The sequence below is a fragment of the Pseudophryne corroboree genome, chromosome 7 (genome assembly GCF_028390025.1).
Source record: "Pseudophryne corroboree isolate aPseCor3 chromosome 7, aPseCor3.hap2, whole genome shotgun sequence".
NCBI lineage: Eukaryota > Metazoa > Chordata > Amphibia > Anura > Myobatrachidae > Pseudophryne > Pseudophryne corroboree.
Genome location: NC_086450.1, coordinates 347,321,208 through 347,343,390, shown reverse-complemented (window position 1 = coordinate 347,343,390; position 22,183 = coordinate 347,321,208). Strand labels below are relative to the sequence as shown.

General features: G+C 43.4%; 2 protein-coding genes across 3 annotated transcripts in view; one reads left to right on the top strand and one right to left on the bottom strand.

Moving 5' to 3' along the window:
• VWA3A (von Willebrand factor A domain containing 3A) overlaps window positions 1–22,183 on the top strand; it is a 772,281-nt gene that overhangs the window by 394,398 nt on the left and 355,700 nt on the right. The gene's annotated exons all lie outside the window — the stretch shown is intronic.
• LOC134943241 (alpha/beta hydrolase domain-containing protein 17C-like) lies at window positions 16,439–19,519 on the bottom strand. Its single transcript, XM_063932188.1, has 3 exons — window positions 18,999–19,519; window positions 18,146–18,325; window positions 16,439–16,658 (listed from the first exon to the last, which is right to left on the bottom strand). The coding sequence occupies exons 1-3, from the start codon at window positions 19,517–19,519 to the stop codon at window positions 16,439–16,441; spliced, it is 921 nt and encodes a 306-aa protein (XP_063788258.1).

The following is a 22,183-nucleotide window of genomic DNA, read 5'->3' as shown; positions in this document are numbered from 1 at the left end:
ATACCTGCATGCTCTGCAACTGTTTTGCTTCATTGTTGCTGTAAACATTTTTATATATATATCAAAGTAGTGCCTCATGGCTTATTGAGGACATTAGTTCCTAGATAATGGAAAGGCTGAATTCTTATCAATATTGGTAGAGCAGAGATAATGGCAGCTGCCGTGCGCAGCCAAAAGGTACATTTTAATAATAAAGAAATGGTAAATATATATGTATACATATAGGAAACAGGCCTGAAAATTACCTTATTTTAAACATGTAATTTGTGATTTTACAGCAACAAAGCTCAAGGTAAGTCAATTCAAGGACAATTAAAAATCTATGGGGTTCTGATACAGTGTATACTAAAATATTTGCTACCCCGCTGTTGTATGATATAAATTAGAATTTTCTAAATGCTGTTTAATTCGTAATAAAACCAATATATATATATATATATATATATATATAGTCCAAAAGTAGGCACTCTCCAGACTTAGGCAAGCTTTTTAAGGTATTTTAATTCAGTACTTACAACATAGAAGTGCAAGACATAATCAATTGCATGGCAGTAGAGTAGCAGCGACGTTTCGGTCCATCCGGACCATTATCAAGCTTTCCATAATAGTATGCCCATAAGAAATCCACATCAGCAGAGTTAATCACAGCGGAAGTATCATACCCCATTGCTGGCTGCCTTTTAAGAGCTCAGAATGCCGGCAAAAACACACTCAACCCCAGCGTGCGTTCCGGTAACCAAATGGAACGCATCCCGGCATAGTTCCGGTTCCGGTCACGTGGTCTATGCGTTCCAGCACCCGGCGTGACGCGCACGCTGAGACTGGACATAAATATACATATTTCCCGATACCGCGCGACCATCTATCCCGTATATCACATATACAAATATCCACAGCCACAAAATACAACACCATTAGGTACATATAATACCAATATATCCGTGCATCGGAGAATTACAGCAACAGCGCCATCAAAGGTCTAGGGCAATATGGCAGGCGTCAATAGACGTGTAGGCATCTAAGCGCAAACAGATGGCAGCCAGCAAAGCTCAATGTTTCTTATCTACCAAACATACATAACATATAAAAAAAACATACACACATATAATTAAAAAAAAATTATATATATATATATATATATATATATATATATATACACAATTAAGCATACACATATATATATATACAATGTGGTGGAGCTAGTAGAAAATTAGTTGTGGTCAAAGAACCACACAAAGCATTTTTTTCAAATATATATTATATCTATAGAGACGCCAGTTAATCTAAATCAAAAAAAAATTTAAATTCATTTGCTCATTCAAGCCTCTAGGGGCAATTGTATCCAGCCGGAAAATCCATTCAGATTCACGTTTATGTAGTTCCAGGATCCTATTACCTCCTCTAATCGATGGAGGGATCCAGTCAATAATACGGCAGCGAAGCATAGGAATCTGGTGTCCCACCTCCAGCCAGTGCCTTGCCACTGGTTTATCAGACTGTCCTGTCTCAATCGCCTGTCTTATAGAGTATCGGTGGTTTGCCATTCGTTCTCTAAAGCAGCGTTGTGTCAGTCCAACATATACCAGCCCACATGGGCATATAATCAAGTAGATCACATGGTCCATAAGACAATGCAGACGATGCTTAATATATATCTGACGCCCACTATGTGGGTGAGGAAAGGATACACCTGGAATTAAGGATCTACATGTCGTACAATTAGAACACTTGAAGCAACCCTTGCGTGCAGATTTCAGCCATGTCTCCCTTTTAGCCTTTTCGGGATTCATCAAAGGGCGCATAAGGAGCTGTTTAAGATTCGCACCGCGGCGATATGCCATCATTGGCTGTTGTTGTAAATCCCGCCCCAGCTTGGGGTCGGAGGCCACAATCCTCCAATTCCTTCTAAAGGCTCGTTTCACACAACCCGCTCTGTCATCGTATCTACTGCAATATATCATACGATTATTCGATCGAGCATCCGATGGACCAGAGGGCTGAGTAATATTCCTACGTGCCTTTTGAAGACAGTCTTCAATCATCTTACGGGCATAGCCACGCTCCTTAAAGCATACTTTCATTTCATTAATCTGTTGCTCCGCAAGTGTCGCATCTGTATTGATCCGTAGTATCCTCATAAATTGTGAAATGGGTAAGCTTGCCTTTAAACTAGGTGCATGATGGCTCGTGGCATAGAGTAAGCTATTCCTGTCAGTTTCTTTTCGAAAAAGTGTAGTGCACAACCCACTATCATCCTTGTAGACTGTGACATCAAGAAAGTCAATTCTGACATCCTCTATCCTGGCTGAAAATTTTACTGGCGTCTCTAGGTTATTTAAAGTGGTCACCATCTGCCAGAACTCAACCATTCCCCCGGACCAAAGCAGGAATATATCATCAATAAATCTCTAATAGCATTTCATATAGTCACCAAATACAGGTAATATATATGTAGTTTCGAAGTCATGCATATAGATATTAGCATAAGCAGGTGCCAGGTTCGACCCCATCGCGGTCCCTGACACCTGCTTATAATATCTACCAGCATATAAAAAATGATTTTCCTTTAATACCAATCCCAGTAAATCCAGAATAAATTCCACTGGAGGACCCTGATGACCAAAGGCCACAAGTGCCTCACGTACCGCCTTGATACCACCCTCATGAGGAATAATGGTATACAATGATATCACATCTAATGTAACCAGGTAAACATTCTCTAAGTGAAGCACATCCATTTGTTTTAATCTCAGCAAAAAATCTCCAGTATCCTTTAAGCACGTGGGAATCTTAGCAACAACCGGTTGTAAAAATGTATCCACATATTTGGCAACAGGCTGTAATACCGAATCCTGGGCCGAGATTATGGGACGACCCGGGGGATCAACAAGGGTCTTGTGGACCTTGGGCAGGGTATACAAATAAGGGCATTTTGGGTAATCTACTTTTAGATATTCAGCAATCTTATCATCGATCCAACAATTCTGGAGTCCATATGAGATACATAGATCAATCTTATTTTTTACCTTAATCATTGGATTACCATCACACAGAATATATACAGAATCATCTCCCAGTTGTCGCTTGACCTCCTTATCATAAGATGACCAATTTTGCAGAACAATTGCCCCGCCCTTATCAGCGGGACGTATTACCACATTTTCATTTTCCTTTAGTGCCTTCAGAGCTATACGTTCACCTTTAGATAAATTATCAAAGCCAGTGGTCTTATATCCTGTCCTAACCTCTTTTTCCATAACTCTTGAAAAGGCTTTAATACTAGAGTTTACAGATGGAGGATCAAATTGACTAGGGTTTTTAAATTCATCAGGGACTGTTGTTTGATTACCTCCCCCAAAGAATTCTCTCAAACGAAGTTTGCGCCCAAATGTAAACTGGTCAATACAAAAATCAAAATCGTCATGTTTTACTGTTGGGATGAAGCTTAACCCTTTTGCCAACAATGAAATCTCATCAGGGGTTAATTCATGATCAGATAAGTTAAAGATGAGATTCATTTCCGCCTCCTTCGACCCCTTCTCCCTGTACCCGCCCCTCCTCGGGTGCGGCCTCCTCCTCTTACAGAGTGGGGTTGATCTCCATTCCCACCTTGCTGGTCTAAAAAAACGCTTGGTTTGGTGGCTGCTGGCCGCTTGGTTTGGTGGCTGCTGGCCTTTGGTCATCAGGGTCCTCCAGTGGAATTTATTCTGGATTTACTGGGATTGGTATTAAAGGAAAATCATTTTTTATATGCTGGTAGATATTATAAGCAGGTGTCAGGGACCGCGATGGGGTCGAACCTGGCACCTGCTTATGCTAATATCTATATGCATGACTTCGAAACTACATATATATTACCTGTATTTGGTGACTATATGAAATGCTATTAGAGATTTATTGATGATATATTCCTGCTTTGGTCCGGGGGAATGGTTGAGTTCTGGCAGATGGTGACCACTTTAAATAACCTAGAGACGCCAGTAAAATTTTCAGCCAGGATAGAGGATGTCAGAATTGACTTTCTTGATGTCACAGTCTACAAGGATGATAGTGGGTTGTGCACTACACTTTTTCGAAAAGAAACTGACAGGAATAGCTTACTCTATGCCACGAGCCATCATGCACCTAGTTTAAAGGCAAGCTTACCCATTTCACAATTTATGAGGATACTACGGATCAATACAGATGCGACACTTGCGGAGCAACAGATTAATGAAATGAAAGTACGCTTTAAGGAGCGTGGCTATGCCCGTAAGATGATTGAAGACTGTCTTCAAAAGGCACGTAGGAATATTACTCAGCCCTCTGGTCCATCGGATGCTCGATCGAATAATCGTATGATATATTGCAGTAGATACGATGACAGAGCGGGTTGTGTGAAACGAGCCTTTAGAAGGAATTTGAGGATTGTGGCCTCCGACCCCAAGCTGGGGCGGGATTTACAACAACAGCCAATGATGGCATATCGCCGTGGTGCGAATCTTAAACAGCTCCTTATGCGCCCTTTGATGAATCCCGAAAAGGCTAAAAGGGAGATATGGCTGAAATCTGCACGCAAGGGTTGCTTCAAGTGTTCCTATTGTACGACATGAAGATCCTTAATTCCAGGTGTATCCTTTCCTCACCGACATAGTGGGCGTCAGATATATATTAGGCATCGTCTGCATTGTCTTATGGACCATGTGATCTACTTGATTATATGCCCATGTGGGCTGGTATATGTTGGACTGACACAACGCTGCTTTAGAGAACGAATGGCAAACCACCAATACTCTATAAGACAGGCAATTGAGACAGGACAGTCTGATAAACCAGTGGCAAGGCACTGGCTGGAGGTGGGACACCAGATTCCTATGCTTCGCTGCCGTATTATTGACTGGATCCCTCCATCGATTAGAGGAGGTAATAGGATCCTGGAACTACATAAACGTGAATCTGAATGGATTTTCCGGCTGGATACAATTGCCCCTAGAGGCTTCAATGAGCAAATTAATTAAAAAAAAATTTTGATTTAGATTAACTGGCGTCTCTATAGATATAATATATATTTGAAAAAAATGCTTTGTGTGGTTCTTTGACCACAACTAATTTTCTACTAGCTCCACCACATTGTATATATATATATATATATATATATATATATATGTGTATGCTTAATTGTGTGTATATATATATATATATATATATATATATATTTATTTATTTATTTTTTAATTTATTTTTTTATTATATGTGTGTATGTTTTTTTTATATGTTATGTATGTTTGGTAGATAAGAAACATTGAGCTTTGCTGGCTGCCATCTGTTTACGCTTAGATGCCTACACGTCTATTGACGCCTGCCATATTGCCCTAGACCTTTGATGGCGCTGTTGCTGTAATTCTCCGATGCACGGATATATTGGTATTATATGTACCTAATGGTGTTGTGTTTTGTGGCTGTGGATATTTGTATATGTGATATATGGGATAGATGGTCGCGCGGTATCGGGAAATATGTATTATTATGTCCAGTCTCAGCGTGCGCGTCACGCCGGGTGCTGGAACGCATAGACCACGTGACTGGAACCGGAACTATGCCGGGATGCGTTCCATTTGGTTACCGGAACGCACGCCGGGGCTGAGTGTGTTTTTGGCGGCATTCTGAGCTCTTAAAAGGCAGCCAGCAATGGGGTATGATACTTCCGCTGTGATTAACTCTGCTGATGTGGATTTCTTATGGGCATACTATTATGGAAAGCTTGATAATGGTCCGGATGGACCGAAACGTCGCTGCTACTCTACTGCCATGCAATTGATTATGTCTTGCACTTCTATGTTGTAAGTACTGAATTAAAATACCTTAAAAAGCTTGCCTAAGTCTGGAGAGTGCCTACTTTTGGACTATATCTACCGGAATTTCTCTCTGAATAAGTGGCCTTTCTGTGTAGTGCACCCCGCTGATGCTATATAAATGATGAGAGTGCTGGACTTTCTCTACTGGATATGATATGCTGAATAGCATATTTTCTCTGCACCCATTGACTATTTTCATTTTTGCTTATTTTTTCTTTTTTCCTAATGAGCAATTGTTATTTACAGCTGGTCATACCTATTTTAATGTTTTTGTGGTGGAGCCAATTTTCAGTTATTTGATGTGGTCACCTTTCTGTCAGGTCTCTATTGTCTCTGTGTATGTGGCGATTGGAGATTAAAATATAGTAAAAATGTCTCAGAATCACATAGCATTTGATGAAGGCTTATTGTTTGAAGCAGAGCACACACTAATTTCGCCAACAGATGATGACGCTGAAAAGGTCCTATTTGAAAAAATTGAATTTGGTACTTTACCCATTGAAAAACCCGTGGATTTATTCTATAGATTATTACGTCTTAAGAGACGGGAAACTGACCTTGTATTACATGGTCAGTTTCTCTCAGAGTATTTTAGATCAAAGAAAATACCACGTGGATTCAGAGTCAATAATGTTCCAACTATTGGAAGAAACAGCGCCACCTTCTGTAGCAAATGGTGTGGTGTATTAAATAAATGTGCTTTTGACCTCATGCTACTTGTTATTGAGCAGGTTGGGTCAGAATTATCACAAATACGTGAGGAGATAACGAAATTTGAGTCTCAATCCATGCAGTCGCTTACGAGTGATAAGACAGATAATTGGATTATTAAATTGCAGAAGCAGATTGATGTATACAAGGATGAACTAGTCACCTTTAAAAGGAAGAAGCTTAGCACTGTCAACAATGATTATAAAAATCATCAGGTCTACAAATGGCTTAGTGGAGATAATTCCAACAGTAATACAGTGAGATACAGAAGACCGCCCAGATCTAGATTCTACCATACTGTTGAGACAAATTCCTCAGCTACAGCCTCTGATACTGATCAATCTGAAACTCGCCCGCCAATCGTTTTTTAGACCAGCAAGGTGGGAATGGAGATCAACCCCACTCCGTAAGAGGAGGAGGCCGCACCCGAGGAGGGGCGGGTACAGGGAGAAGGGGTCGAAGGAGGCGGAAATAAATCTCATCTTTAACTTATCTGATCATGAATTAACCCCTGATGAGATTTCATTGTTGGCAAAAGGGTTAAGCTTCATCCCAACAGTAAAACATGACGATTTTGATTTTTGTATTGACCAGTTTAAATTTGGGCGCAAACTTCGTTTGAGAGAATTCTTTGGGGGAGGTAATCAAACAGTCCCTGATGAATTTAAAAACCCTAGTCAATTTGATCCTCCATCTGTAAACTCTAGTATTAAAGCCTTTTCTAGAGTTATGGAAAAAGAGGTTAGGACAGGATATAAGACCACTGGCTTTGATAATTTATCTAAAGGTGAACGTATAGCTCTGAAGGCACTAAAGGAAAATTAAAATGTGGTAATACGTCCCGCTGATAAGGGCGGGGCAATTGTTCTGCAAAATTGGTCATCTTATGATAAGGAGGTCAAGCGGCAACTGGGAGATGATTCTGTATATATTCTGTGTGATGGTAATCCAATGATTAAGGTAAAAAATAAGATTGATCTATGTATCTCATATGGACTCCAGAATTGTTGGATCGATGATAAGATTGCTGAATATCTAAAAGTAGATTACCCAAAATGCCCTTATTTGTATACCCTGCCCAAGGTCCACAAGACCCTTGTTGATCCCCCGGGTCGTCCCATAATCTCGGCCCAGGATTCGGTATTACAGCCTGTTGCCAAATATGTGTATACATTTTTACAACCGGTTGTTGCTAAGATTCCCACGTGCTTAAAGGATACTGGAGATTTTTTGCTGAGATTAAAACAAATGGATGTGCTTCACTTAGAGAATGTTTACCTGGTTACATTAGATGTGATATCATTGTATACCATTATTCCTCATGAGGGTGGTATCAAGGCGGTACGTGAGGCACTTGTGGCCTTTGGTCATCAGGGTCCTCCAGTGGAATTTATTCTGGATTTACTGGGATTGGTATTAAAGGAAAATCATTTTTTATATGCTGGTAGATATTATAAGCAGGTGTCAGGGACCGCGATGGGGTCGAACCTGGCACCTACTTATGCTAATATCTATATGCATGACATTGAAACTACATATATATTACCTGTATTTGGTGACTATATTAAATGCTATTACAGATTTATTGATGATCTATTCCTGCTTTGGTCCGGGGGAATGGTTGAGTTCTGGCAGATGGTGACCACTTTAAATAACCTAGAGACGCCAGTAAAATTTTCAGCCAGGATAGAGGATGTCAGAATTGACTTTCTTGATGTCACAGTCTACAAGGATGATAGTGGGTTGTGCACTACACTTTTGAAAAGAAACTGACAGGAATAGCTTACTCTATGCCACGAGCCATCATGCACCTAGTTTAAAGGCAAGCTTACCCATTTCACAATTTATGAGGATACTACGGATCAATACAGATGCGACACTTGCGGAGCAACAGATTAATGAAATGAAAGTACGCTTTAAGGAGCGTGGCTATGCCCGTAAGATGATTGAAGACTGTCTTCAAAAGGCACGTAGGAATATTACTCAGCCCTCTGGTCCATCGGATGCTCGATCGAATAATCGTATGATATATTGCAGTAGATACGATGACAGAGCGGGTTGTGTGAAACGAGCCTTTAGAAGGAATTGGAGGATTGTGGCCTCCGACCCCAAGCTGGGGCGGGATTTACAACAACAGCCAATGATGGCATATCGCCGCGGTGCGAATCTTAAACAGCTCCTTATGCGCCCTTTGATGAATCCCGAAAAGGTTAAATGGAGACATGGCTGAAATCTGCACGCAAGGGTTGCTTCAAGTGTACTAATTGTACGACATGTAGATCCTTAATTCCAGGTGTATCCTTTCCTCACCCACATAGTGGGCGTCAGATATATATTAAGCATCGTCTGCATTGTCTTATGGACCATGTGATCTACTTGATTATATGCCCATGTGGGCTGGTATATGTTGGACTGACACAACGCTGCTTTAGAGAATGAATGGCAAACCACCGATACTCTATAAGACAGGCGATTGAGACAGGACAGTCTGATAAACCAGTGGCAAGGCACTGGCTGGAGGTGGGACACCAGATTCCTATGCTTCGCTGCCGTATTATTGACTGGATCCCTCCATCGATTAGAGGAGGTAATAGGATCCTGGAACTACATAAACGTGAATCTGAATGGCTTTTCCGGCTGGATACAATTGCCCCTAGAGGCTTGAATGAGCAAATGAATTAAAAAATTTTTTTGATGTAGATTAACTGGCGTCTCTATAAATATAATATATATTTGAAAAAAATGCTTTGTGTGGTTCTTTGACCACAACTCATTTTCTACTAGCTCCACCACATTGTATATATATATATATATATGTGTATGCTTAATTGTGTGTGTGTATATATATATATATATGTATTTTTTTTTTTTTTTTTAATTATATGTGTGTATGTTTTTTTTATATGTTATGTATGTTTGGTAGATAAGAAACATTGAGCTTTGCTGGCTGCCATCTGTTTGCGCTTAGATGCCTACACGTCTATTGACGCCTGCCATATTGCCCTAGACCTTTGATGGCACTGTTGCTGTAATTCTCCGATGCACAGATATATTGGTATTATATGTACCTAATGGTGTTGTATTTTGTGGCTGTGGATATTTGTATATGTGATATACGGGATAGATGGTCGCACGGTATCGGGAAATATGTATATTTATGTCCAGTCTCAGCGTGCGCGTCACGCCGGGTGCTGGAACGCATAGACCACGTGACCGGAACCGGAACTATGCCGGGATGCTTTCCATTTGGTTACTGGAACGCACGCCGGGGCTGAGTGTGTTTTTGGCGGCATTCTGAGCTCTTAAAAGGCAGCCAGCAATGGGGTATGATACTTCCGCTGTGATTAACTTTGCTGATGTGGATTTCTTATGGGCATACTATTATGGAAAGCTTGATAATGGTCCGGATGGACCGAAACGTCGCTGCTACTCTACTGCCATGCAATTGATTATGTCTTGCACTTCTATGTTGTAAGTACTGAATTAAAATACCTTAAAAAGCTTGCCTAAGTCTGGAGAGTGCCTACTTTTGGACTATATCTACCGGAATTTCTCTCTGAATAAGTGGCCTTTCTGTGTAGTGCACCCCGCCGATGCTATATAAATGATGAGAGTGCTGGACTTTCTCTACTGTATATATATATATATATATATATATATTAGTTCCTAGATAATGAAAAGGCAGAATTCTAATATTCGCCCATCAATTTGTTAACTAGTTATGCCACAGAGCCATGTAGTGCCTCATGGCTCATTGTGGTCATTAGTTCCTAGATCATTTCCAATTCGCCCATCAATTTGTTAACTAGTTATGCCACAGAGGCATGTAGTACCTCATGGCTCATTGTGGTCATTAGTTCTTAGAACATCGTTAAAACATGGGGAGGTGAACCTTCAGTCCTCGAGCTGTATGAGGTCTGGACATGTCACGATGTAATATACAGTAATATATGGTGCTCAGCTATATAAACGGTTTAATACACAGTAATATGTGGTATGCTTGCAGCGTTATACACGTTGTAATACCCAGTAATATGTGGTCTGTATACAGCGCTATACCCTCTGTAATACACAGTAATATATGGTCTGTATGCAGCGATATACACACTGTTTAATACACAGTAACATATGGCATGTATGCAGCGATATACACACTGTTTAATACACAGTAACATATGGCTTGTATGCAGCGATATAAACGGTTTAATACACAGTAATATGTGGTATGCTTGCAGCTTTATACTCGTTGTAATACACTGTAATATGTGGTCTGTATACAGCGCTATACACTCTGTAATACACAGTAATATATGGTCTGTATGCAGCGATATAAACGGTTTAATACACAGTAATATGTGGTATTTGGTGTAAATCTTTTTTCGTTAATATACAGGTCTGGACATGTCACGCTGTAATACCGACAAGTCTGGTCATGTCTGCTTGCAATCAAAGTTCAGCAAGCGGCCACAATAAAGATAAACTTTTTAGTGCTATTTAACACACAGTAACATATGTCATGTATGCAATGATATATATGTTGTAATATACAGTTAAGCTTTTAAATATTCTTCAATTTAAAACCAAATACGCTGTTTCTACATATGTTTGCAAAACATAACGTGTGAGAATGTCAAATTTTGAAATTTGCCCTGTCATCATTAATCATGCATGGTCATTAAAATGAATATGCTTTTTAAATCAGTGCCATGTGTGACGCTTCCGTGCATCTAAGAACATGGACACGGTCATTAAAATAACTATGCTTTTTAAACCAGTACCATGTGTGACATGGCATGAAGTTAGCTGCTGGAATGTAAGAACATTTTTTTTTTTTTGTCATATGTGACATTCTTTTCAAAGCAATTATCTTTTAATACGGTTTAATATCGAACTCTATAAATTTTATTTTAAATTGTATATAAAAACGATATCAAGCACTATCATTTAATATTAAAGGAGGCGTGCCACAGGATAAAGGGGTGGAGCAACTGTCACTTTGACAGAAAGGTGGTCTTTCTCTACTAATCTGATATACTTTCTCACCCCTTTACTATATCTGCTATACTCTCACCCCTCTACTGTATCTGCTATACTCTCACCCCTCTACTGTATCTGCTATACTCTCACCCCTCTACTATATCTGCTATACTCTTACCCCTCTACTATATCTGCTATACTCTCTCACCCCCTCTACTGTATCTGCTATACTCTCACCCCTCTACTGTATCTGCTATACTCTCTCACCCCTTCTACTGTATCTGCTATACTCTCACCCCACTACTATATCTGCTATACTCTCACCCCCTCTACTGTATCTGCTATACTCTCACCCCCTCTACTGTATCTGCTATACTCTCACCCCTCTACTGTATCTGCAATACTCTCACCCCCTCTACTGTATCTGCTATACTCTTACCCCCTCTACTGTATCTGCTATACTCTCACCCCTCTGCTGTATCTGCTATACTCTCTCACCCCTCTACTGTATCTGCTATACTCTCACCCCCCTACTGTATCTGCTATACTCTCTCACCCCTCTACTGTATCTGCTATACTCTCACCCCCTCTACTGTATCTGCTATACTCTCACCCCTTCTACTGTATCTGCTATACTCTCACCCCACTACTATATCTGCTATACTCTCACCCCCTCTACTGTATCTGCTATACTCTCACCCCCTCTACTGTATCTGCTATACTCTCACCCCCTCTACTGTATCTGCTATACTCTCACCCCTCTACTGTATCTGCAATACTCTCACCCCCTCTACTGTATCTGCTATACTCTCACCCCCTCTACTGTATCTGCTATACTCTCACCCCCTCTACTGTATCTGCTATACTCTCACCCCTCTACTGTATCTGCTATACTCTCTCACCCCTCTACTGTATCTGCTATACTCTCACCCCCCTACTGTATCTGCTATACTCTCTCACCCCTCTACTGTATCTGCTATACTCTCACCCCCTCTACTGTATCTGCTATACTCTCACCCCTCTGCTGTATCTGCTATACTCTCTCACCCCTCTACTGTATCTGCTATACTCTCACCCCCCTTCTGTATCTGCTATACTCTCTCACCCCTCTACTGTATCTGTTATACTCTCTCACCCCCTCTACTGTATCTGCTATACTCTCTCACCCCCTCTACTGTATCTGCTATACTCTCTCACCACTCTACTGTATCTGCTATACTCTCACCCCTCTACTGTATCTGCTATACTCTCTCACCCCACTACTGTATCTGCAATACTTTCTCCCCTCTACTGTATCTGCTATACTCTCACCCCTCTACTGTATCTACTATACTCTCTCATCCCCTCTACTGTATCTGCTATACTCTCACTCCACTACTGTATCTGCTATACTCTCTCACCCCTCTACTGTATCTGCTATACTCTCTCACCCCACTACTGTATCTGCAATACTTTCTCCCCTCTACTGTATCTGCTATACTCTCACCCCTCTACTGTATCTGCTATACTCTCTCACCACTCTACTGTATCTGCTATACTCTCACCCCTTCTACTGTATCTGCTATACTCTCACCCCACTACTGTATCTGCTATACTCTCACCCCTCTACTGTATCTGCTATACTCTCTCACCCCACTACTGTATCTGCAATACTTTCTCCCCTCTACTGTATCTGCTATACTCTCACCCCTCTACTGTATCTGCTATACTCTCACCCCCTCTACTGTATCTGCTATACTCTTACCCCCTCTACTGTATCTGCTATACTCTCACCCCTCTGCTGTATCTGCTATACTCTCTCACCCCTCTACTGTATCTGCTATACTCTCACCCCCCTACTGTATCTGCTATACTCTCTCACCCCTCTACTGTATCTGCTATACTCTCACCCCCTCTACTGTATCTGCTATACTCTCACCCCTTCTACTGTATCTGCTATACTCTCACCCCACTACTATATCTGCTATACTCTCACCCCCTCTACTGTATCTGCTATACTCTCACCCCCTCTACTGTATCTGCTATACTCTCACCCCCTCTACTGTATCTGCTATACTCTCACCCCTCTACTGTATCTGCAATACTCTCACCCCCTCTACTGTATCTGCTATACTCTCACCCCCTCTACTGTATCTGCTATACTCTCACCCCTCTACTGTATCTGCTATACTCTCTCACCCCTCTACTGTATCTGCTATACTCTCACCCCCCTACTGTATCTGCTATACTCTCTCACCCCTCTACTGTATCTGCTATACTCTCACCCCCTCTACTGTATCTGCTATACTCTCACCCCTCTGCTGTATCTGCTATACTCTCTCACCCCTCTACTGTATCTGCTATACTCTCACCCCCCTTCTGTATCTGCTATACTCTCTCACCCCTCTACTGTATCTGCTATACTCTCTCACCCCCTCTACTGTATCTGCTATACTCTCTCACCCCCTCTACTGTATCTGCTATACTCTCTCACCACTCTACTGTATCTGCTATACTCTCACCCCTCTACTGTATCTGCTATACTCTCTCACCCCACTACTGTATCTGCAATACTTTCTCCCCTCTACTGTATCTGCTATACTCTCACCCCTCTACTGTATCTACTATACTCTCTCATCCCCTCTACTGTATCTGCTATACTCTCACCCCACTACTGTATCTGCTATACTCTCACCCCTCTACTGTATCTGCTATACTCTCTCACCCCACTACTGTATCTGCAATACTTTCTCCCCTCTACTGTATCTGCTATACTCTCACCCCTCTACTGTATCTGCTATACTCTCTCACCACTCTACTGTATCTGCTATACTCTCACCCCCTCTACTGTATCTGCTATACTCTCACCCCACTACTGTATCTGCTATACTCTCACCCCTCTACTGTATCTGCTATACTCTCTCACCCCACTACTGTATCTGCAATACTTTCTCCCCTCTACTGTATCTGCTATACTCTCACCCCTCTACTGTATCTGCTATACTCTCACCCCCTCTACTGTATCTGCTATACTCTCACCCCCTCTACTGTATTTGCTATACTCTCACCCCACTACTGTATCTGCAATACTTTCTCCCCTCTACTGTATCTGCAATACTCTCACCCCCTCTACTGTATCTGCTATACTCTCACCCCCTCTACTGTATCTGCTATACTCTCACCCCTCTGCTGTATCTGCTATACTCTCTCACCCCTCTACTGTATCTGCTATACTCTCACCCCTCTACTGTATCTGCTATACTCTCTCACCCCTCTACTGTATCTGCTATACTCTCTCATCCCCTCTACTGTATCTGCTATACTCTCTCACCCCCTTTACTGTATCTGCTATACTCTCTCACCATTCTACTGTATCTGCTATACTCTCACACCATTCTACTGTATCTGCTATACTCTCACCCCTCTACTGTATCTGCTATACTCTCACCCCTCTACTGTATCTGCTATACTCTCTCACCCCACTACTGTATCTGCTATACTTTCTCCCCTCTACTGTATCTGCTATACTCTCACCCCCTCTACTGTATCTGCTATACTCTCGCCCCCTCTACTGTATCTGCTATACTCTCACCCCTCTACTATATCTGCTATAATCTCACATACAGATAGATCCACGGTTATCTTAACATAGAAACCTATAATTTGACCACTTTGCCCATCTAATCTGTCCATTTTTTTTTTAACCATATTTTTAGCTAAAACCTTATTTGATCCTTATTTCTTTGTAAGGATATCCTTATGTCTATCCCATGCTTGTTTAAATTGCTCTACTGTCTTAGCCTCTACCACCTCTGATGGGAGGCTATTCCACTTGTCCAATACCCTTTCCGTGAAGTCATTTTTTCTCAAATATCCCCTGAATCCCTCCCCCCATCCAAATGTAATAGCCTCTCCTCTGATAGTCTGACACAGGGAGGGGACTATCACCCCGATCTATAACAGTAGTATACAGTATCTGTATTAATCAGGAGTCTGTCTCCCCAGTTACTTATTGAATTTATTTAATCTCCATATACTCCAGGCAGGTGATAATTTCTGCCCTCAATAGAAGATCATTTATTTCACGGCCGCTTATTACAAACCTCTACTGAGAGATACCGCATTTACTGATACTAATATATCAGCAGTATATCACCCTGGCACCAGCCCCCTCCATCTAACTCTTATTAGGTAGCAGTTACATAAATATGCACATCAGTGTGATATCACGCACTAACGGTGGGGCAGATGTGGGGGTGCGGAGGCCTGCTCCAGGGCTTAGTAACTGCTGTTACTCCAGTCTATGTACATTTGGTAGGATGAATATGGTGCGTCATCTCACTTGTATAAATGCAGCACAGCAGATGAATATAGTTATACAGATGCATATTTATACTAGTCCTAGTGGTATCTCTGTCAGTTATTCTATGGCAGGTCTAGATATTTTCCTTAGCAACTGTAGCTAACTGTAGTTCATATTCTTTTATTGGAGCTGTCTGTTCCTATGCACAGTGGTTCTGCACCCGTACATCAGAACACAGCTATGGACAGTGAGGGATCCTGTGGCTTGGACAGATAATGTTGCTCAGCACACCTCTCCTCCTGAGATTATGTGATATTTGGCAACCTTCTATGGGGCCTATTTATCATTGTATATTTGCAGCTATATCCCCCATGCTTACAGCTTGTGTTCCTGAATGAGACAACTCTATGGAAAAATAACACAGACACCCTTGAGTTAGTTCAGATTGGTGTATTGTAAGAGAGCATTAGGCATTATATATATGTCAGATCCTGGATGTTAGGTCCCTGCAGTCCATGGTCGATATCTTTGACTGATGGATCTGATGGATCTATAATGCACCTAGGTGGAATGTGCCATCGAGAGGTCTCAGTCCCCCGGATTAGATGGTACTTGTACAGGGGCGGTGGTGGATTCATATATTGGGCAGCTCCTGAGAGATGAATTTCTGGAGTCTCACTAGATATTGCCTGTGCTTATGTAAATCCGTGTGCCCTCCTCCTTCCACCCAGAGAGGCTTTACAGCAGTTGGGCAGCGCTCATACATTGTCAGCCCATGGCAGAAGTCCACAACCGCATCTTTAGTCCCATGGATGATGAGTACCGGGCAGGTGACCTTGGAGATTTTGTCGATGCTGCAAAGGACATGATACAAAGGGATTATACAACAGAAACAGCATGGAGCTATCACACATGTAAAACGGCCACTAAACATATAGAATGGAAATAATGCATCAGGTAACATGCAGAGCTGCTCATGTAGAAGGTCACATACAGGACTTTGGCAGAGCAATGTTGGACAATGAATCTACTGTTGGTAATGAGCCCAGTGCAATCTATTGACCTAATAAGCCAAAGTCATGCACAAGACTTCAACTTGTTTCTGTTATACAATACAAATAGGATGAAAGAGGAATAGTGCCGTATTTCCCATTTATAAGCAGCTATGATATATTGGGAGTAAAACCGGTGCCAGAGGTAACTTATCTGGGGATCCAGTGTTTAAGTTCTGCAGAAGTAGCCTCAATGTTGTACACACTCCCACTGCAGCTACGCCGGCTCCGGCAAACCGACAACTTGCTGCCTGTATGAGAAGACATTGAGGCGGCTGTAGTGAGGAGAGTGCGCAGACACCGGGGTCAATTGCTCACACAGGCAGAGCATTGCTCGCCAATGCGAGCATGCGAGATGAAGAGGGGCAGCAGTAGATGCAGGGTGTTACAAAACTGACAAGAGACACAGGGCCATAGCCCCCCAGAAAGGTTTCTGGTAGGGAATTATCCTGTTAGTTTTCCAATCAGAAAAGATTCATGTACTCTAATTGGATTAGCATTCGGTATAAGATGGGATGGGTTCAGTATGCTATCCCAGTGGTTGGGATACCGGTGGTCACATGACCGTCACCGGCATTCTGACATTGAAGATCGGTGGAGGGGGTAAGTGTTTTTACTCATCCCTACCCTAACCTCCCGGGGGTGGCAGCTAGGGCTAACTCCCTGGGGGTGGTGGCTAGGGATAACCCTTGGGGGGTTGGCAGCTAGGGCTAAACCCCCCCAGTGCCTAACTCTAATCACCGCGGGCCCTAACACTAAAGCTCTCCACTATACTTACCTTCAGTGGTCGGTATTCCAGTGCCTGTGTACCAAGTGGTGTTGGCATTCCGGCGTCGGTCACATGACCGCCGGCACCCCGTCCATTGGAATGCTGAAGACATCCCACTGGGATACACATACAAACTGATTGGGCCAACAGAGCTGGGGGTGTATTTACTAAAGTTCGATATTTATTAATTTCAAATTGAGAGAAATCAATCTAAATGGATGTTGCATTCCGGGGGATAAAACACACATTTACTAACATTGAAAAAAAAATATAAAAAGATTATGTGTTAGTAAATGTGTGTTTTAGAACACAACATCCATCCAGATGGATCTCCAACAGATAAAAATTGATGGAAATGGACATTTAGTAGATATACCCCTGTTGTTTGCCTGCCAAAGCGCACCTAGGGGCCAATTCAGTTATCCAGTACGTGGGCTGACCCTGGTGCTGCTTGCTCCCAGCACATACTAAACCCCACAAGTAACCTACAGCTTAATATAAAAACACAGCAATGTCTTACTTGGTGAAGGCATCCCAACAGTAGGCCCTCCGGGCGTTAGGATAGCCCATCCGCACACCTGACATGAGCGCCCCGTGCAGTATTACTGCTGCACATTTGTAGCGCGTGGCAAGGTCAACTGCCGGTGCTGTCCCAATGCTCTCTCCATACAGGATGATATTTTCCGCCGGGACTCCATATCTGTAGAGATAAAGCAGAAAAATGATCAAACTCCAATTACATCACTTCTATTGTGGTTCCTTATGGGAAACTTGTATATAAAGGCTGGATATCTGAACTAGGTAAATGACTGGATAACTTATATGAGTGATAGGCAGTGTATGTGTGGAACAGGACTACATAGGTTATGCACATTTACCTAGTTCCAGTCAGCTAGGAACACTAAGGAGCTATGGGAGGGGAGCGTCCAGTCACATTGGAAGGAAACCCCTCTATGCTGCTAGATAGAATGGGGAGCCCAATAATGCAACATACTCTTACAGCACAGTACATATGGCAGTGCGTCCTATGAGGCAGGAGAGCAGAGGAAAGTGTCACCCCCTGCTTCTGCAGTAGTTACATCCTTTGGCTAAGACCCTATAATGCCAGAAATATATACCCACTGTCTTTATGTAAGCAAGTCCCAATACACCGATTACATTTATACTGTATAACCAGTTCATGCGGGGAGAGGAGTATATAAACTAATAGGAGCACAATACACAGCATATACATTCACCCTACGTAGTAAATAGTAGCCCTTACTGTAGCATATCCCCCACATACATACAGGACACCCATACACCACATGCAGGGTGTCAGGCAGAGGCTGTGTGGGGGCTGGGGAAGACTCATACACCCCAATCATACATACCGGGTCCTCAGGGCGAGCCAAGCTGCCTCGATGTCTGCATATGCGTTCTTCTCGCTTGGCTTTCCGCTGCTCACCCCATAGCCGGAGTAGTCGTAGGAGAATATATTGCACTTGATCTTGGAGCCTAGGGCAAGGTAGCGTCTGCACATCTTGCCTAGGTCAACAGCACAGTCGTGAGAGTAGAGGAGTGTGTAGCGGCTCCCAGGGACGCAGCGGACGTACATACAGGCCAGGCTATTCCCCCGCTTGGTGGTACAGCGGAACATCTCTACAGCGTCCAGCTTCTGCTGGGAGTGTGGCCAGTTAGCCCCTTCTGATAGCTGCAGATTACATACGGGAGGTAGACAGATTGTGGGGTCCACCTGGTCATCCTGCGCCAGGTCCTGTGCTGGGGCTGCCTCAATCTCACGTAGCGTGTACGTAGGCTCCGGGGGGTGAAAGGCCAGTTTGGCAATAATGCAGTTCAGCCTAGGTGGGCAGCAAAAGATCGAAAACAGCCTCCTCCACGAGAGGCCGTACATCCTCAAAGAGGGGTGTTGGGCCCGGTCCTAACACTCTGGACACTGGGCAGTGATCTTATAATAATAGTTCTATATAAAATACTTAATATAGCTATTCTAATCTAATAGTAATAATTATAAATAAAAGCTTAACAGCTCTGATAAAGACGCGACTTCTCACACTGATGTCTGGGAAGCAACTATTCTCTCTGAGTAACATCCAAGTGGATATGAGGTTATGACACGATTGTGACATCACAGACACTACCTGTCACTGACCAGGGCTGCATTGTGACATCACAGACACTACCTGTCCCTGACCAGGGCTGCAGCCTCAGCACCCAGCTGTCATTGTTACTGTATATTACTAGATTAGAGATGTATTGGTCATTACTATAACGTTTGTACATAATGTTTATCTATAGAATAAATGTAGTACACACATACTGTATATGAAATGTCACCTGTGTGATTATGGCCAAATATGTAGTGTGTATGGCTCCCTGCGCCCCTCACTTCTCCACCATTCCCTGATTGCAGGTAATCAGCGGAGGAGCGCACCAGCGCCTACCAGTGGCGTAACTAGAAATTTTTCTCCCCCAAGCCAAAAAATTCTTCGGCGCCCCCCCCCCCCCCCCATCCCCCATAAATGGCACTATTAAAGTTATAAATATGCGCGCGCCTTCGTCGCGCGCCGCAAAATAGGGTGTGTGGCTTCGTTGGGATGGGCGTGGCTTCACATAAAGGGGCATGGCATTGCAGGAAAAGACTACGTTATACCCCAGTTTTCCAACCTGCACGCCCAGACGTTAGCCACCACTGGAAAGAAAAATAATCCTGATTCATGCCCCTTACATTATTTGTAATTTTTCCTCCTTATAGTAATGCCCAGTATAGATTATGCCACATACTGCAATGGCCCTTAGACATTATGCCACACACAATAATGCACATGACACAATATGCACACACCATAATGCCCCCGACACATTATGCCACACACCGTAATGCCCCGGACACATTATGACAGGAATCGCAATGCCCGTTATACATTATGCTACACACTGCAATGCCCCTGATACATTATACCACATACCACAATGCCCGTGATATAGTATACAACACACCGTAATGCCTGACACATTATGACAGGAATCGCAATGCCCGTTATACATTATGCTACACACTGCAATGCCCCTGATACATTATACCACATACCACAATGCCCGTGATATAGTATACAACACACCGTAATGCCTGACACATACCGCAATGCCCGTTATACCCTATGCTACACACCGCAATGCCCGTTATACATTATGCCACACTGCAATGACCCTGAGACATTACACCACAATGCCCGTGATACAGTATGCCACACACCGTAATGCCTGTGACACATTATGACACACACCGCAATGTCCGTGATACATTATGCCACACACCGTAATGCCCATTACACATTAAGTCCTACAGTAAGGCTTCTAATTACTTTTAAATTACCTGCTCGTTGCCAGGGGTTTTCATGCTCAGGGTGTCATTCTCGTTGCCAGGGGTATCATGCACTGGGTGTCATGCTCGTTGCCAGGTGTTTCATGCACTGGGTGTCATGCTCGTTGCCAGGTGTTTCATGCACTGGGTGTCATGCTCGTTGCCGGGGGTTTCATGCACTGGGTGTCATGCACGTTGCCAGGGGTTTCATGCACTGGGTGTCATGCTCGTTGCTAGGGGGTAGTGCTTGTTGCTAGGGCTGTGCTCCCAGTGCCACATATGTCCCCAGTGCCAGATATTACCCCACGGTGCCAGGTACTCACATGACCCCAGTGCACAATATAGCCCCCCCATCCCCTATGTGCCAGGTACACATATACCCCCCCAGTGCCACATATGCCCCCAGTGCCAGATATTCCCCCTCAGTGCCACATATGCCCCCAGTGCCAGATATCCCCCCCCAGTGCCACATATGCCCCCAGTGCCAGCTATTCCCCCCCAGTGCCAGATATGCTCCCAGTGCCAGATTCCCCCAACCCCCAGTGCCACATATGCCCCCAGTGCCAGATATTTCCCCCCAGTGCCATATATGCCCCCTCCCCCGCCGCCGCTGCTCCCCCGCTGGTTTGTGTTGGAGGGACACGGAGGGCACAGCGCGCGCCTCTCCTGTGTCCCTCCTGCATCATCTCCGGCGGCCGCGGGTCTAATAAACGAAGTGCCGTTCGTGAGCTCTGATTGGCTCACGAACCGGCACTTCTTCTTTTAGACCCGCGGCCGCCGGAGATGATGCAGGAGGGACACAGGAGAGGCGCGCGCTGTGCCCTCCGTGTCCCTCCAACACGGCAGGGAGGGTTAGTAGGAGCAGATTGACATGCGGACGCTCGTCCGCATGTCAATCTGTGCTAAATCAGTGGCGCCCCCGCAGCCCCTCGCCCCCAAGCCACCGCGAGGGATGCGGGGGCAGTAGTTACGCCACTGGCGCCTACTTCCATATATTACGCACCCATCCTTAGTCATGGCACATAATGATTACACGTTCCATATAACGCTATAGCATAACTGAGTCAGTACCAGTTATATTACAGCAATTCACATCGTTCCACTGTAATTTTTAGAACAATCCTAGAGGGCTTATTAACAATAGATTCCATGTATAGCACTCAACCTTTATATACATAATATTATTATAAGGGC

Bases quoted from the DNA above. Each gene is read 5' to 3' on its own strand.
- LOC134943241 (XM_063932188.1), bottom strand. From the start codon at position 19,519: ATGTACGGCCTCTCGTGGAGGAGGCTGTTTTCGATCTTTTGCTGCCCA. The intron at 18,326-18,998 runs GTATGTATGATT...TTATCTCTACAG, and splicing joins TGGCTCGCCCTGAGGACCCG to ATATGGAGTCCCGGCGGAAA. The intron at 16,659-18,145 runs GTAAGACATTGC...TGTCCTTTGCAG, and splicing joins TGTTGGGATGCCTTCACCAA to CATCGACAAAATCTCCAAGG.